This window comes from Tachyglossus aculeatus, chromosome 17 (genome assembly GCF_015852505.1).
Source record: "Tachyglossus aculeatus isolate mTacAcu1 chromosome 17, mTacAcu1.pri, whole genome shotgun sequence".
In the NCBI taxonomy this organism is placed as follows: Eukaryota; Metazoa; Chordata; class Mammalia; order Monotremata; family Tachyglossidae; genus Tachyglossus; species Tachyglossus aculeatus.
The window spans coordinates 54050379-54066993 of record NC_052082.1 but is presented as its reverse complement, the minus strand read 5'-3'; the positions used below and the strand labels follow the sequence as shown (position 1 = coordinate 54066993).

Here is a 16615-nt window from a genome sequence, read left to right as displayed (position 1 = left end):
GACAACCTGACTACCTTGTATCTACCCCAGTGCTTAGAACAGTGCTTGGCACCCCGTAAGCGCTTAACAAATACCATAATTATTAATTATTATTATTATTCCAGGGCAGCAGTTAAGGGATCCTACAGACAGCAGGTAGTCCTCTGGGTGACAGGAGGTGGACCCAATGCCCACTCCCAACCTGTCCCAGGCTGGTTTCCTGCTGGAGGGTGGAAGGTTGCTGGCAGGCCTCGTCCCTACCCTCAAAGTGGTCTACTTGGGGGAGAAAGGGGAGGGGAGAGGACTCCTGAGAGTAATAATAATAATAATGATGATGGTATTTGTTAAGCGCTTACCATTCATTCATTTCATTCATTCGTTCAATCATATTTATGGAGCGTTTACTGTGTGCAGAGCACTGTACTAAGTGCTTGGGAAAAACAAGTTGGCAACATATAAAAACGGTCCCTACCCAACAATGGGATCACAGTGTAGAAGGGGGAGACAGACAATAAAACAAAACATGTAGACAGGTGTCAAAGTCAAGTGCCAAGCACTGTTCTAAGCACTGGGGTAGATATGAGGCAATCAGGTTGTCTCACGTGGGGCTGACAGTATTGATCCCTATTTTACAGATGAGGTCACTGAGGCACAGAGAAGTTCAGTTCAACTTAAGAAGTTCAGCGCTTAGAACAGTACTTGGCACATAGTAAGCGCTTAACAAATGCCATCATTATTATTAAGTGACTTGCCCAAAGTCACACAGCTGACAAGTGGTGGAGCGGAATTAGAATCCATGACCTCGGACTCTCCAGCCCGCGAAAGTAAAACTGGCGGGGGGGGGGGGGGTGCAGGGGCACGACCTTTGAGAGTAGAACTGGGTCGTGGGGGTAGGGGGAGGATGGATGCACGACCCCTTAGACTGGATAAGGGAGGAAAGCGGGAGCAGAGGGGAAGAGCGGTAATGGGGGTCCCTGGTTGGGTCCGGGGCTTCCTGGGGGTGGAGGGGCCCGGCAGCTCCGCCCCCTATAAGAATGGAAACTGAAAGTGGTGGCGGGAGGAGGGAAGGCTCGGAAGGTGGCAGGGTCCGCAGGACGGACAAAAGGACGGAGCCGGCCCGCAAGATGCCCGGGAGCGGCCGAGCGCTCCTCACTGTCTGCTGCCTCCTGGGGCCAGGTGAGTCCGGCCCGGGGAAGGACCGGTTGGCACTTCCACGCCCGGAGCAAGGGGGTGGGAGGGCCCGGGCCAGGGGAAGCAGCGTGGCTAAGTGGCAAGAGCCCGGGCTTAAGAGTCAGTGGACCTGGGTTCTAATCCCGCTCCGCTCCTGTCTGCTGTGTGACTTTGGGCAAACCACTTCACTTCTCTGGGCCTCAGTGACCTCATCTGGAAAATGGGGATGAAGACTCTGAGCCCCCCTTGGGACAACCTGATTACCTTGTATCTACCCCAGCGCTTAGAACAGTGCTTGGCATATAGTAAGCGCTTAACAAATACCGTCATTATTATTGTTGTTGTTAAGGAGGAAAAGGGGCTCGAGACATCCAGTCCCGCGTCGGGGGTGACCCTGGGGACTTTCCTTTCCAGGCAGGAAGTGAAAGGAGAGTCACAGAGGAGTAGAACATCTGGGAATCTCCCCCCCACACACACACTTCCCCTTACTGATTCCGAATTGGGAATTTGGGATCAAAGTTTCCTACCGGCCTCTGCTCGCTGCTGGAGCCTGGAGATCCTCGAGCCTCTGCAGCCTTCTGGTAGTTTCACATCTCCTTGCTGCTCTTGGAGCCAAAATCCTGCCCTAAGAACACAGACCTGGGAGTCAGGGTTCTAATCCCCCCTCCTCCACTCGCCTGCAGTGTGATCCTGGGCAAGTCCCTTAACTGCTCTGTGCCTCCGTTTCCTCATCTCCGAAGTGGGGACTCAATTACTGTTCTTTCTCCTACTTAGACAGAGCTCCCTGTAAAACAAGCACTGTCTGACCGGATTGTGGTTTAATCTATCCCAGTTTTTAGTACACTGCTTGATGTGTGGTAGGCCCTTAACGAATACCACTGTCATTTTTTTCTGGTACTTTTTAGGTGCTTACTGTGTGCCATGCCTTATACCAAGTTCTGGGGTAAATACAAGCTAATCAGGTTGGACACAGTCCATTTCCCACGTGCTGTTCAGTCTCAATCCCCACTGTAAAGAAGAGGTAACTAAGGCCCAGAGAAGTTTACATTTTCCCAAAGCCAATCATCAGACAAGTGGCAGAGCCAGGATGGTGATTATTATTATTGTAAACTCATTATAGGCAGGGAACGTGTCTGCTAATACTGTTGTATTGTAATACTAATAATACTGGCATTTATTAAGCACTTACTATGTGCAAAGCACTGTTCTAAGCACTGGGGAGGATACAAGGTGATGAGGTTGTTCCACGTGGGGCTCACAGTCTTAATCGCTATTTTACAGATGAGGGAATTGAGGCTCAGAGAAGTTAAGTGACTTGCCCAAGGTCACACGGCAGACATGTGGCAGAGCAGGGATTGTACTGTCTCAAGGGCTTAGTTCAGTGCTCTGCATATATTAAGCGCTCAGTAAATACCATTGATTGATTTACTGTTACATCATCATTCAATAAGTATCGCATTTGTATCGTATTTAGTATCCTAATACAATTATTATTATCATTATAATCATTGTCCTCTCTGCTGCCCCCTTGTGGTTCAAATTCTGTAGCCTGTGGCTTTATTTCTCTGCTGCCCCCCCCCGTGGCTCTGACCATGATTGCATCCCAACCGTTCCCCTCTTCCGGGGCGGCTGTGGGATTGAGGTTCTTCCCTGCTAGGTCGGAGTCGGTGAGGAGGGACCAGAGCTCCCCATTTCAATCTCAGACCCCCGAGATATGGTGGGAAGTGTTCCCTATTCCCAGGATTAGGGGATTCTGAAGCCAAAGCCTTTCTGTCCCAGGGCTTCTGGATGCCAAATCTCCCAGGACCACCCCCGGGCCTCGCACAGATCCACCCTCGGCCTGGCCTGGCATGAGAGATGCCTGTGAGTTGATAGGAAGAGGGGGCATAGGGAGAAAAATCCCCACTTTACAGATGAGGAAGCCAATACCCCGCGTAGGTTAAGTGATTTACCTAGTGTCACATCAGGCCAGTGGCACAGCCGGCACTAGAACCCGGGTCTCAGCTGCCGTGCCAATGCTTGCCCACCGGGCTTGACAGAGCCCTTTTTTTAACGGTATTTGTTAAGTGCTTATTATGTGTCGAACACTGTTTTAAGCACTGGGATAGGTACAAATTAATTGTTGGGTACTGTCCCTATCGTGTATGGGACTCACAGTTTAAGTAGGAGGGAGAACAGACATCACCTTTCTACAGTTGAGGATACTAAAGCACAGCGAAGTTAAGTGACTTGCCCAGAGTCAGACTGCAAGCAATTGGCACTTAGAACAGTGTCTGGCATATAGTAAGCACTTAACAAATACCATAAAAAAAATTGGTAGAGCTGGGATTAGGGCCTAGGTCCTTCTGATTTTCAGGCCCATGCTCTTTCCACTAGGCTATGCTGCCTATCCCTTGAGTGGTCTGATCATGAGTCCCTCAGTCCTGCCCCCAATTTTCCACCCTGAGAAAGCAGTCTTCCTTCTCAAAGAGGTGTGGGGGTCTTCCTGCCTGGGATCTCCTCCATCTCTCTGTGGTTGGGAAACTTGCAACCTACCTGAGTTTTGCACACGATCATCCCAAAACATGGCGGACTGGGGCCAGAATCCCGGGGCAGAGCCAGGTCAGGGGCCCTCTGGCTGAAGAACTGGGGGTGGGAGAGAAGGAGGGAGGGACAGGAGGAAGAGAAGGAGAGGAGAGGGAAGAAGAGGGGAGTGGAGCAGAGAGAAGAGGATCAAGCCATTTAATTGAAGGGATCTCCCGGTGTCTGTAGTGAGATGGAAATCCAGTTTGACAGGGAGGCTTGGGGCAGCAGGTTGGAGTTGGAAGAAAGATGGGGAAGAGAGCAGAATGGGGGAGGCGGGGAGGAGGAGGAGTTTCAGGGTGAGTCAGGAAATGGAAGGAGAAAGCAGAAGGAAAGCCTTGAGGTGAGGGCAGGAGAGGCAGCAGCCTGGAGCAGGGCTGGGAGCCCGGGTGTCGATAGTTAGACACAGCTTGTCCCCGGCTCCCAAGGGGGACCAGGGGACAGCACACTGTGCCCCTGAACCATCTGGGCGGGGAGGGGTGAGCCAACCAGCACCAGTGCCGACGCTGGCGGAGGCAGAAGCAGGGAGGACAGGAGGAGGAGGAGGCAGCAAACAAGAACAAGGCACCTTCATGCCGTGCCATCCTGGACCTCTCCCGGTTGCTCCTGGGGCTGCTGGGAGGGACACCCATTGCCACTCTATGTGCCCTGTTTACAGGCTGGCTTTCTGGCTGTGTCTCTGATGTACACAACGGGCAACCCCATGTGTTCTCTGTTTATTACCCAGTGTATTCTGAGGGCCTTGGTACACTCCCCAGTGCATTCTGGGCCTCTTTATGCTCCCCAGTGCACTCTGTAGGCTTTTGTACACTTTCCAGTGTACGCATGCCTGCCTCTGGGAACACACCCCGGGGCTGTGGGCCTGTAGGTATCATCCCTTTAGACCTGCTAAGTCCTGGGAGGAGTCATTGTGTTCCCGATATGGGAAAATTGGGTTGGAGAAATGGACTGGGTGGAGAAGGGGGAAGCTTCCAGAATGAATGGGGATGGTTAGACCTCAACAACACTGGCTCACCTCTGCCTCACCGTACCCTCCCCCCACCCCCCCGGTCTCCCCGCAGGGTTCCTGGGGACCCCCTGGGGAGGGGCCAAGGCCGGGGAGTCCTTGAGCCAGGTCAGCCAGCTGAACTGCGTCCTAGAGAGCATCAACTCCCACATGACCACAGAAGAGTCCCTCATGCGGCAAAATGTGCAACTAGTGCTGAGGGGCCCAGGGCCCCCCGCGCCCCCACCCCCGGGAGATGCCTTCACCTTTGTTCTGCAGGGTAAGGTCCCTCTGTCCCACCCCTGGGAGACAACTCACCCTTATCCTCCCGGATGTGGGACCCCCTGCCCCCAGGAGGACCAGAGGAAGGGGATGGGGGCAGGGAACGAGGTAAAGATTTGGACACAACAGCCTAAGGTGCCCCTTCCCAGAGGATTGGGGGGCCATTGCGGGGTCCTGGGAGCAGGACCTGCCCTGGCCCAGCTGTGTTCCCTGTCCCCTGCAGAGAGGGCCCCCGTGCTCCTGCAGTATGTGGATGAGGACGTGAACGAGCTGGAATGCCGGCTCAGCCGCTACTTCACCGACAACATAGAGATACTGTGGCCGGGCCTGGCCAGCCATGGGACATGGCTCCCCATCTGGTACACCGTCACCATTAGCCACGCCCAGGGCCACTTCACCATCACCACCTTCTGCATCCAGACGGCCGAGTCCGGCGGCCAAGAGCCGGTGCACCTTTCAGGTCCCTCCCAGCCCCTCCTGAGTCCTTCCGGCCTCCCCCACAACCCTGGCACCCAGTGGTCCAGCCCTCACAGCTTCCCCCTCTAGCCTGGCACCCAACGGTCCAGCCCTCACAGCCCCCTCCCCAGCAACCCCGGCACACAGTGGTCCAGTCCTCATAATAATAAAATTATTGTATTTTTAAGTGCTTACTATAGGCCAAGCACTGTCCTAAGCAGCCCCCAACTTCCCCAAACCCCTGCATCTGGTGGTCCAGTCCTCCCTCCACCCTCCTCTTGTGGTTCAGCACTCAGTCCCACCCACCCCTCCGCTTCCCCTGGGGGAGGGGAGGGTGACCCAGGCCCCCTGCTAAGCCCCCTCCTCTCCGACTTCCCCAACAGGGGTCTTCTCCATGCGCACCCGGGCCTCCCAGATCCAGACGCCCCTGGCCGGGACCGTCCTGCTGGACTGTGCCTTTGCACTGGACCACGCGGCCTCCGTGGACGTGGCCTGGGTCTTGCGGCAGAAGGGGGGGCGGCAGCGGGAGGTGCTCCACTACCGCGGGGCGGAGAACCAGGTGACGCACCTGGACCCGAAGGTGGAGGCCTTCCCGGCCGCCATCCCCCAAGGCAATGTCTCCCTACTGCTCCAGAATGTGGCCATCCATGACCAGGGCACCTACAGTTGCTCCGTAACCGCGGTCGCCCTGCAGGGAGAGCTCAACATCGAGGTGGCCGTCCTGGGTAATTCTGTGCCATGCCCCCACCCGGGGGAGGCCCATGTGGGGAGGGTCCCCAGGAGGGTTGTGGGGAGAGTGGGATGCCCCCCTTTGCCCTTGAAAACAGTGGGTGTTGAGCCGTCGCCAGACCAGCTCTACTCAGGCCCATCCCACCCCTAACAATAATAACTATGGCATTTGTTATGAACTTGTACAAGATAAATCGGACACAGACCCCATCCTATAAGGGGCTCAGAGTCAAAGGGGGAGGGAGAACAGATATTGAACCTCCATTTTACAGATGAGGAAACAGGCCAGAGAAGTTAAGTGACTTACCCAAGGTCGCACAGCTGGCAGAGATGAGATTGTGGTTTGTTTCTTTTTCAGTAAGCCCTTACTCTGTGCCAAGCACTGTACTAAGTGCAGATACGAGATAATCAGATCCCACATGGGGCGCAGTCTAAGTAGGGGGGGAGAACAGGTATATAATCTCCATTTTACAAATGAGGAAAATGAGGCCCAGGGTGCTTAGGCAATTTGCCCAACGTCACATAGCAGGTAGAGTTGGGATTAGAACCCAGGTCCCCCCGTCTCCATTAGGCCGTGTCACCTCTTATTCATTCAATTGTATTTATTGAGCGCTTACTGTGTGCAGAGCACTGTACTAAGCGCTTGGGAAGTACAAGTTGGCAACATATAGAGACGGTCCCTATCCAACAACGGGCTCACGGTCTAGAAGGGAGAGACAGACAACAAAACAAAACATGCGGACAGGTGTCAAGTCGTCAGAACAAATAGAATTAAAGCTAAATGCACATCATTAACAAACTAAATAGAATAGTAAATATGTACAAGTAAAATAAAAATAAATCCTCCAAGCCGTCCAGCCTATGTGATAACAGCCACGGATCGGGTTGGGGCGGGGGGGGTCTCTCCAGCTCTGAGACCCCCCGCCGCATCCCCGCAGAGAGCCCCAAGGTGAAGTTGAACATGGAGTCGGTGAGTCTGGTGGAGGGGGAGGAGCGGAAGCTGGTTTGTGATGTGAGCCACTACTACCCCCTGGAGGCCCGGGCCCAGTGGCTACGTCAGCCCCCAGCCGGGAGCCGCCTGCTGCCCAACGTGGTCAGCGGCACCCTGGCCAGTAGCCACCGGCAGAACGGCGACCAGACCTTCAGCTTCTCCAGCTACTTCCTGCTCACGGGTTCGCTGCGGGACGACGGGGTGCGCTACACCTGCCACGTGGACCACCTGAGCCTCAAGACCCCCATCCGCAAGAGCGTCACCATCAGAGTGACAGGTGCCACCCCCCCCACCCTCCCACTCCCCCAAGTTTATCACTGACCCTTGGGCCGGGTCGGCTCCCTCCATCTCAATCAATGGTACTTAATGAGCGCTCCCCGTGTGCAGAGCACTGTACTAAGCGCTTGGGAGAGGTCGGTACAACAGAGTTGGAAGATGCATTTCCTGCCCACAATGAGTTTACAGTCTCCCTTCTCCTCCAGCAAAATCGTGGCCCTGGATGTGGCTTCTCATCGGGGCTGTCTTCATTGTCCTGAGCGGCCTGCTGCTTGGCCTCCTGGTCCACCTGCACAGAGGTGACGCCCCTTCGAGGAGGCCTCTAGTCATGGTGGGGAGGGAGGGAATGACCAGTATGGGGGGTACAGTTTGGCGTGGGGTAGGGGCTCCAGGCTGTCCAGGCCTGTTCATCCCCACAGGGAATCAGCCCCGCCCTCCCACCCTGCCTCAAGGACCCAGTCACACCATGGAAGAAATGGTCAATGTCACAGAGCCCTAGAAACCACTTTCTCCCCCTCTGGGGACCAGCATGACCTTTGGGGGTATTGTTGGCTGGTGAGGGGTGGAGGATGTGATCCTTTGGGGAGCCAGTGAAACCCTCAGACCATCCAAAGCAGCAGGCCCTCCGTACCCCAATCCCCCAGGCCTGGACAACACCAGGAACTGAACTAGCTACTCTGATCCTCACCCACGGCCCCAGGTTGGGGGAGGCGGGAGGGTCTCCCATCCTGCAGTTAGGCTGGAAAGATGGGGCGGGGCTCTGACCTTTTTCATCTGTACCTCTTTCATTCCACAGTGAAAATCATGGACAAGGTGAGGCTCCCCATCTCTCCCGCATAAGGGGTGCAGGGAGGAAGAGGCCCAGCTCCCCAAAACAGGGCTAGTCCCGGAAAACCGGGGGATCCCTAGAGGAGGGGAAGGGGAGTGAGCCGGGATGGGAGGAGAACACAATGTGGGACTCACTCACGCTCTACCATTGTGTCTTCATTCTCATCACCGCTGCCACTATGTGGTGACACCTGTGGCACATTATTAGTATTATTACTATTTGTGGTACTTGTTAAGTGCTTACTATGTCCCAAGCACTCTTCTAAGTGCTGCAGTAGATACAAGTTAATCAGGCTAATCACAGGCCCTGTCCCACATTTGTATCTTTGTATATTTGTATGTTATAGACTCTTATCCCCATTTTATAGATGAGGTAACTGAGGCCCAGAGAAGTGAAGTGACTTGCCCAAGGTCACACAGCAGACTTGTGGTGGAACTGGGATTAGAACCCAGGTTCTTCTGACCCCTAGGCCCATACTGTAACCACTAGGCCACACTGCTTCTCAAGAGAGTTCCTGCTCCAAGAGAGTCCCTCTGTCCTGATTAGAGGGGTGGGCACAGGGCCCCTGCACCCTCCCCCCTTAACCTGAGCCCCACTTATCCACATCCGTCTCTCCCTTCGCAGAGGAAGCCATATTAGAACTCAGAACTGAAAGAGACACTCTGGAAGGTAAGGAGTTGAGAAAAAAGAGATTGGGACGGGGGTGTCACTTTCTCGGAGAATCACAGAAAGCTAACACAGCCACACAGCCTGGCTGATCAGAGAAGTAAGCCTACCAGCCACAAAATATTTGTCTCAATCCAGCCTCAGACTCTGTAGTCTGACTCATTCTTATTAATTATAATAACTCAGTGGTACTTGTTAAGCGCTTGTCATGTTCCAAGCACTGTGCTAAGTTCTGGTGTAGGTAAGTGGTAAATCAGACCAGACCCTGTGAGACCCTCCTGGTGGGCAGGAACATCTTAAAGGGAGGGAGAATGGGTATTTTATCCCCATTTTATGAATGAGGAAACCCTAGGCACAGAGAAGTTAAGCGACCTCTTGATTCTCAATTAACCTACCACTAACTAGAGTTTCAGGGATGAGAAGTCTGTAATGGATTATTCGATGCACGTTAGGGATGTTAAAATTTGCAAATCCAGCCATGAGGGATGTCAAGGTCATCTAGGCAACCGTGACCACTGTTCCTCCAAACCCCGCATTGGGTGGGGCCACTGGTCTGAGCCAGGAGACCAGTAGTCACGGTCTTCTCACCTTAAATCGAAGGGGGATGGCGAGCGCAGAAATAACTGAAGTCAACAGAAAATCCCCCAGATATTTCAGCTGACGACTTCCCCCTCGCCCCAACCTTTCACCCATACTCTCCACTCTTCCTCTAGGTAGATGAGATGTGAAATAGTGAAAAGGGAGGTGGGGCCAGGAGAAAGCAACAGCAAAGGAGTTTGGATAATTTTCCCAATGGTTGATCCACCCTTTGAAGTGCAGGTAGAAGGGAAATCCACAGAACCCCACACAACAAGCACTGGCTCCATCAGGTGACCGGGGACCCTTAGCCCCAGACCTGACTAGGGGGCTACAGGACCCCTGTTTTCTGAGAAGGCGTGAGGTGGGGCATCCTAGGGCCTTTTGGCTCCCCCAACCTCTGAACCGGTTGGGTAGCAGTGACACCCCTTACCCTAGACCATGGCTTCAAACCTGCTGCCTTTGGTTTAGGGAGAGCTGTAACCACCCCAGATTGGCAGAAGTACCAAACCCCTGCCCCTGTGTCTGCTATCTCAGCCTGCTCCTCTCTCTTCCTTTTTCATAATGGTGTTCCATCCCTGGGCTTGCATCCAGCACAAACCACCAAGCAGAGAAAGAAGCAGCAGTACTCAGAGCCCCCCATAGGACTACAGCATCGAAGAGGCTCCCCCTCCCCGCAAATCACCAACTTCCCCTTCCCCGTCCAGGCCTCCAATCCTCCAGCATCAGCCCCACATGCAGTTCGGAACACCTCCAGTGGGCAAGGCAAGAGACCTGCATCCCCCAGAGACTGCCTCCGTCCCCCTCCGCAGAGGGGGACACAGCCTGGTGTCGGGAAGCGAACATGGCCGCAGCAGGGCGGAGGGCAGAAAATGGTGGGAGGATGGGTGGGGTCCACCTGGGAAATGGACCCTCCCTCAGGCCAGGATCACGAGGTGGGGACAGAGAAGACGGACTGCTACGAGACAGACAGTCTGCCTTCTGTCCACTCCCCAGCCACATTGTTCTGATGGTCGAGAAGAGCATCAGACTCGGCGAACAACAGCTGGTGACCCCTGGCCCCCCTGCTCCATCTCCTCTGCCTCTCTGCCCAGGCTCCCATTTCATTCTAGTCTGGACAGTCTCTCGGCCTTGTGGACTCACCCATTTCTCGATCCCTGCAAAGGTCTTTGGTACTGACTGCCACAGGCTAACCACCCTCCGGGCCTCTCCGCTTTCCCCACACACTGTTAGGAGTGAGCAGTGTCTTAGCTGAAGGATTGGGGTGAAGGGTACACCCCAGAAGCTTGAAGCCAGCAAAGAAACACCTCAACCATCCAGTGCACTGCCCAGTCCTGTCACTGCTGGACCGGAGTCCTGTCCAGTATTGCTCTTCATCTGGCCAGGCCTGACAGAAGGACAGGATCTTCTTGCAGAAACTTTTGGAACATTCTGGAGCTGACTCTCTGTCAATAATAGGGAAGCTTTCCTGAGGGCAGAACAAAAGATGTAGACTAGACTGTAAGCTCCATGGACAGGGAACATATCTACCAACTCTGTTACATTGTACTCTCCCAAGTGTTTAGTACAGTGCTCTGCACACAGTAAAAGTGCTCACTAAATACCAGTGATTGATGTCAGAGTTGTGTCATCTGCCTGCTTCTCTGAGTCCCAGCCGGAAGAGATTTTTCAGGCAGAGGATGTATTTCTCTCTTCTAAAGCTCTCCTTGGGTGGAAAGGAAGCTAATTATAATAATAATTGGGGTATTAAGCACTTATTACGTGACAAACTCTGTACTAGTCGCTGAGGTAGATACAATATATTCAGATCAGAAACAGTTCCCGTCCCACATGTGGCTCACAGTCCAAACAGGTTAATCTGGTCATTGTCTTAATCTGAGGAGCTATTCTAAACTAAACTTTATTTCCCAGCCTTTTCCCAAGACTAGTACTCATCAGTCATTCAAACCTCAATTGACGTTGAAGGATTTAAACTTCAATAGCGGTACTTAATACCTGGAAAACCTGGACTTTGGTAATTTTCTGTTGTGCTCTTTTCTCATTCATGTTACAAATTATATCCCAACTTTGATCAGTCTCTTTTTTTGGCAGCTGGGCTCAACCATGTTCCCCGGGGCCTCCAAAGAACGTGAACTGCCACAGAAGGGATCAAACACAGGGGGTCGGCTCCTGGTATCCCTCCCTTCAAGGATCTTAGTCTAGTGGAGTTTACAATCCTTTAATCATAGGGAACTTGGCCTCTGTCTCTTAGAACAGCCTGATAACTGTAACCTATGACTTCCAGATCAAACTTTCAGCTCCACACAGATCCTTGTACACTGAGGGACACAAAATATGTTATTTATTGTGAATTTTTGCAAAGACACATTTAAGCAACAAAATATACATTTGTGAACCTTTTAGAATCTGTTTTATACATAACCGGTACAATGGGCTACCATAGCAATAAATTAAATGTACAATATTTACAAAACATAGGCGACCAGAGACTCTACAAAGCACCTGCTTTCTAAAAAGTAATAAAATAATTTCTGAGATACAGTTCTTCGATTTTGTCACGCTTAGCCACTCTCTTCACATTTGAACATCATAAACTCAGAAGTTTCTCCTTCACCGGAGTCTCACAATGCTACATTCATGGTAGGGGGGAAACGAAAAGTTGGCCAACATGCTTGGAGATTTTAAACAACAGAAAACAACTTCACTCATTCAAGCTGAAACAAAAGGACCCGATAGCTGAACATCACAAAGGAAAAGACGGGTGAGAATTCATCCCCCCCTTTGTAAATAAACCACATTGCCTATGCTTCATAGGATCCGGATAGAGCCGGAGACAAGCAGCACGTTGAAAGGTACAAAGATCTCCTTTCAGGTCTGGACCCCCCTGCCCCCCAACTCTCGGCTCCCCTCCGGACTCAGTCTGCCCCCCGTTGCCATGGAGACTCCCAAGGGTCTCCTGGGCCGAGGGTGATGGAACCAGATCAAATTGGCTTTGTTTCCCTCCAGATTCCCTGAGCTGTCAGGTGAGATCCAAACATCCGAGCCCTGAAGCCAGCTCTGTGTCTAACTCCCCTCTGCTATTATCATCTCTGGGGGGGAGCAGCCCATCCCAACCCCGGGGGGCGGTGGAGGGGTGACCGCCCAATCCAGTGGGCACCATTCAACAAATCCAAGAAGGCCACTTGGCCCTTAGAGGGCTCAGCCACCCCTTGGGGTGCTTGGGGGAGCCAGAATTGTCCCGAACCACAGACTGGCTTTTTCTCAATTTGGGAAATGAAATCAACAGTTTTTCCTTTTTACAGTTTTTGCCCATACCTTAAGAGATAAGCACAAGAAAACGAGAGCCAACTACTGTCTGGCTCGTTGAGTTTAACGTCTAATACGAGGATCAACCACTAACTCCACAGGGACCTTCTTCTAAGGTTTCCTGCCTGGTGGAGTGGGAGATGAAATTTGTTTAAATTCAAAACCATCTGCTCTCAGAGACCCAGGCAGAGATAGCCTTCTGCATTGGGTTTAAGGGTCTCAAGGGCTTTGGGGGATTGAGATGGGACAGTATCTGCAGGCCAGCAAAGAAGCAAACGGACAGGCTGACCGTTCACCACAGACTTCAGGAGCCTTCTCCCAGAGCCCAGCTGTTGGGACTCCCTCACAGCTGCAGGGGCCTACAAGAGCCGGGCCCTACCTCAAAGACCATGAAACACGAGTTTCCCAACTCGGTCTCACAGAGACCAACGTTTAGACTCTGGCTGATGGACGGTGAACTGGGGGGAGGTTTTGGGATGGAGGACGCCTCTGGGCCTCAACATCACTCCGAATTCAAGCTTGGACCAAGGAAAGGTGCAGAGGGGATGAATCGTGAGAGCACATCATACTCTGGCCAGCTGGTGAGCCCGCCGTTCCCCTGACCCCACGAGCCACTGGGAGACGAGACCATAGTCAACTAGGGAGGAGTTTAGTGCCCCAAGAGGCAGCACCTGTCCTTAATCACCTCTGGCTTCACTCTTTAGCAGCAGGGAGGGAGCAATTAGAGGGATGTGGTTCTGGTGTTTCCAGCAAGACCAAGAGGGGTATAGCAATCCGAACCCGCTCTCGCTGCCCATGGGTTTGCCTCCGATCTCCGAGACTGGGCATCGGGGCCCAGTCTCCTCCTGCTCTTGGAGACCATGACAACCTCCCTCCAGCACAAGCCACCCTGAGATGGCCAAGGAACCTGGATGGGGATTGCCAGTAGATCACCCCATCACTCTTGGATCCAGATTCAAATGGGGAACTTGGTTCTTGGAAGAATTTGAGGAAAGCAAAAAAACAAAAGAATTCTACCAGCAAGCATGACACAACTGCTCTTTAACCTCCCTGGGCTGGGTGGGGCATTTCTGCTCTGAGTCATCTCACCCTGTGGGCATTGGGCAGGGGCAGGAAGCCAATATGCATTAAAAGGACCGCATGGAAACCCACTGAGGAGTCACCGGCTGGCCCAGGAGGGGTTCAGTGGGCATATCTGCTGATTGGTGGACGGCGGGTTCATCTCACCCTTGACCTTTTTTACCACAGCTACACTTCCCAGACTCCAGTGGAGACTCCAGTCTGGGCCTTAAAGCCACCACCTACCACAACTCCCTAAAATCCCCACAGCCTCTCCCAAGCCACCTCTACCCTCCCTGACCCTACCACTGCAGGGCTGAATCCACCAACTTCCCCTGCTGGGCAGGAAATCCCCTTCAGGAAAATGGCAGGGCATGGACGAGGGAAGCCCCATCCTCACCATCATAAACCAGCAGGCAAGGAAGGCTTAGAAACTGAAATGCCCCCTGACTGGACCAAGACTACCACCTGGAAACAGATCGGGGGAGGGAATGGACCAATCGGAGAACTACGCCAAGAGCTAGTATGTTCCTCAGGGAGCAGGAAGCCAAGGCCCAAGGGATCTAAAGAGCTTCCCAGTGTTCCTCCAGGGTGTCCACTGAGGGAGAGCATCAGGACAGCCCTCAGACCTTCTAAGACTGCCATGATGGAGAAAGCATATGGGGCCATCAGCCCACCCAAGGAGGAAGGGTTTGGGATAGGGCTGGGAGGGCTTGGGTCAGCCCCTGAATTCTCCAGAGTCTCCCCCGAGGAGTGTCCATTGGGCATCCTCCCCACCTCTGCTTTGTCAGGAGTAGTCCAAAAGCTGCAAACAGAACTATCTCCTACTGTTCACAACTAGCCAAGGGGCTCATTGGCCAATAGCAGACTATATTCCCTAGCCCCCAAGAAACTCTGAGTGGGGATGGAGTTAATCCCAGGTCCCAGAACGAAGCACCAACGAAGCAAAAGCGAGGAGGGATGCAGTCTGATCTGTGGACCTCTGTGATCTCCTCTCTCAGTCCTCACAAACATGCCTAAGGCCCTAAAGAAAAGCATCCAGGGGCAGGCGGCAAGGGCTGCCCAGGAGAACTAGATCTTCCGCTGGAAAAGCCCATCCCCTCTAAGACAACACAAGGTGGACAGCACCTCATCGTCTCTGAGAGACAAACAGCCATGGTACATAAACAGGGCACACGGGGGGAGTATATTTCCACGTATCAGGCCCACGGGTGGTGCAGCTGTGGGTACAGTGTATGCTACATGGTAGGGGTGGTCTACCCCAAGGGGACTGAGGAGGGGGCCCTGCTGCTGAGAGAGAGAGCCCTTGGGGATGGGAACACGGTGGAGAAAAAGCAGGGTCTCCCCTCAGCACGAAAGCCTGTCTGAGGAACTGGAGGATTGCAATGCAATCCTGCAAGATGCGCTGCAGCTGCTCTTATTAGTGTGTAGTGGACGGGGACATTCCCACTTCTCAGAAGAGTTTTTCCTGGGTTAAAACAGGACTTCCCTGCAAAGAGGAAGACAGCATGTAAGGGTGGCATGTGACCAGGCTAAAACAGACGTGAACACCCTCCCTCCCCCTTCACCGATGGGCAGCTCAAATCGTCTTCATCCTCCCTAGAATCCAGGGGTGCAGAGCCCTGTGCTAAGTGCTTGGAAGAGTCTACTGATGATAAAGGTGGGGGTGGTCCCTGCCCTCAAGGAGCTTATGATCTAATGGAGCTGGCATTCTACTCAGGGACCCTTGGAGACATTTCTGGGTTTGAAGGTGCCATGAGACTGCGGAGGTCACGTCAGTCCCTGAAGAGGAAGGCCTCAGAGACAGTCAGTAACGTCCCCGAGATCCTTATGGCCCTGGAGTGTTTTCCCCAGAGAAAATCCATCTCTCATGTTAGATCAGCCCATCATCCCCCTTAGCACTATATATATTTCTGCTTATTATTTCATCTATTTCATTGCCTGCAGTTCATTTCATCATTTTTATACACACACACACTCTCGCTCTCTCTCGCTCTCTCTCTCTCTCTCTGGCTTAGCAGAAAGAGCACGGACTTGGGAGTCAGAGGTTGTGGGTTCTAATACCGGCTCCGCCGCTTGTCAACTGTGTGACTTTGGGCAAGTCACTTAATTTCTCTGTGCCTCAGTTACCTCATCTGCAAAATGGGATTAAGACTGTGAGCCCACATGGGACAACCTGATTACCTTGTATCTTCCCCAGGGTTTAGAACAGTGTTTGGCCCATAGTAAGCACTTGACACCATAATTATTATTATTATTATTATTGCGCCCATAGTGTATTTGCAATGCGTGTTTACCCATTTCCCTTTAGACTGTCAGCTTTTCGAGGGCAGGGACTGTGTCTGACTTATACTGTATGTTCCCAAGCTCCCAAGAGAGTGATCTATTAAGTTCCACAGTGGGAACTTAGTAAATACTATTGAGGTTGAGGATGATTGTAAGCATGTGGGCAAGGATTATGTCCACCAACTCTGCTCTATGATACTCTCCCAAGCACTCAGAACAGTGCACTGCACAAAATAAATGCTCCATAAATACACCTGATCGACTGACTGATTAATCCCATTCCTCCATCCCTGCCAGCAGGGGCAGGAGGGAACAGGAGACTGCTTCCGGCCCATCTATCCCAATCCACTCCCTGCATCATTCCAACCTTGCTGAACCATTTCACGATCTGATTCCTCTCCCTGCTACGATGTCATTCCACGTGTCAATCAGGGAATTCCCATCACCCCATTCAGTGGGAGGG

The 16615-nt window shown here is 52.8% G+C and overlaps 2 protein-coding genes across 5 annotated transcripts in view; one reads left to right on the top strand and one right to left on the bottom strand.

The window, feature by feature from the left end:
- Positions 1 to 1048: 1048 nt before the first annotated feature.
- On the top strand, positions 1049 to 11859 carry LOC119939457 (tapasin-related protein-like). Its single transcript, XM_038759493.1, has 9 exons — positions 1049 to 1155; positions 4773 to 4976; positions 5202 to 5438; positions 5818 to 6159; positions 7102 to 7431; positions 7637 to 7729; positions 8227 to 8243; positions 8884 to 8928; positions 10096 to 11859. The coding sequence occupies exons 1-8, from the start codon at positions 1104 to 1106 to the stop codon at positions 8896 to 8898; spliced, it is 1290 nt and encodes a 429-aa protein (XP_038615421.1). The 5' UTR covers positions 1049 to 1103; the 3' UTR covers positions 8899 to 8928; positions 10096 to 11859.
- RAP1GAP2 (RAP1 GTPase activating protein 2) overlaps positions 11826 to 16615 on the bottom strand; it is a 152445-nt gene continuing 147655 nt past the window's right edge. For all 4 annotated transcript variants that reach the window (XM_038759488.1, XM_038759490.1, XM_038759491.1 and 1 more), the window contains one exon: positions 11826 to 15355. The gene's annotated coding sequence lies outside the window, so the exon portion shown is untranslated. The remainder of the gene's footprint in view (positions 15356 to 16615) is intronic.

Excerpts from the sequence above, each read along its gene's own strand:
- LOC119939457 (XM_038759493.1), top strand. The coding sequence starts at position 1,104 with ATGCCCGGGAGCGGCCGAGCGCTCCTCACTGTCTGCTGCCTCCTGGGG. Across the intron at positions 5,439-5,817 it reads AGAGCCGGTGCACCTTTCAG|GGGTCTTCTCCATGCGCACC; the intron begins GTCCCTCCCAGC and ends CTTCCCCAACAG. Across the intron at positions 6,160-7,101 it reads CATCGAGGTGGCCGTCCTGG|AGAGCCCCAAGGTGAAGTTG; the intron begins GTAATTCTGTGC and ends GCATCCCCGCAG.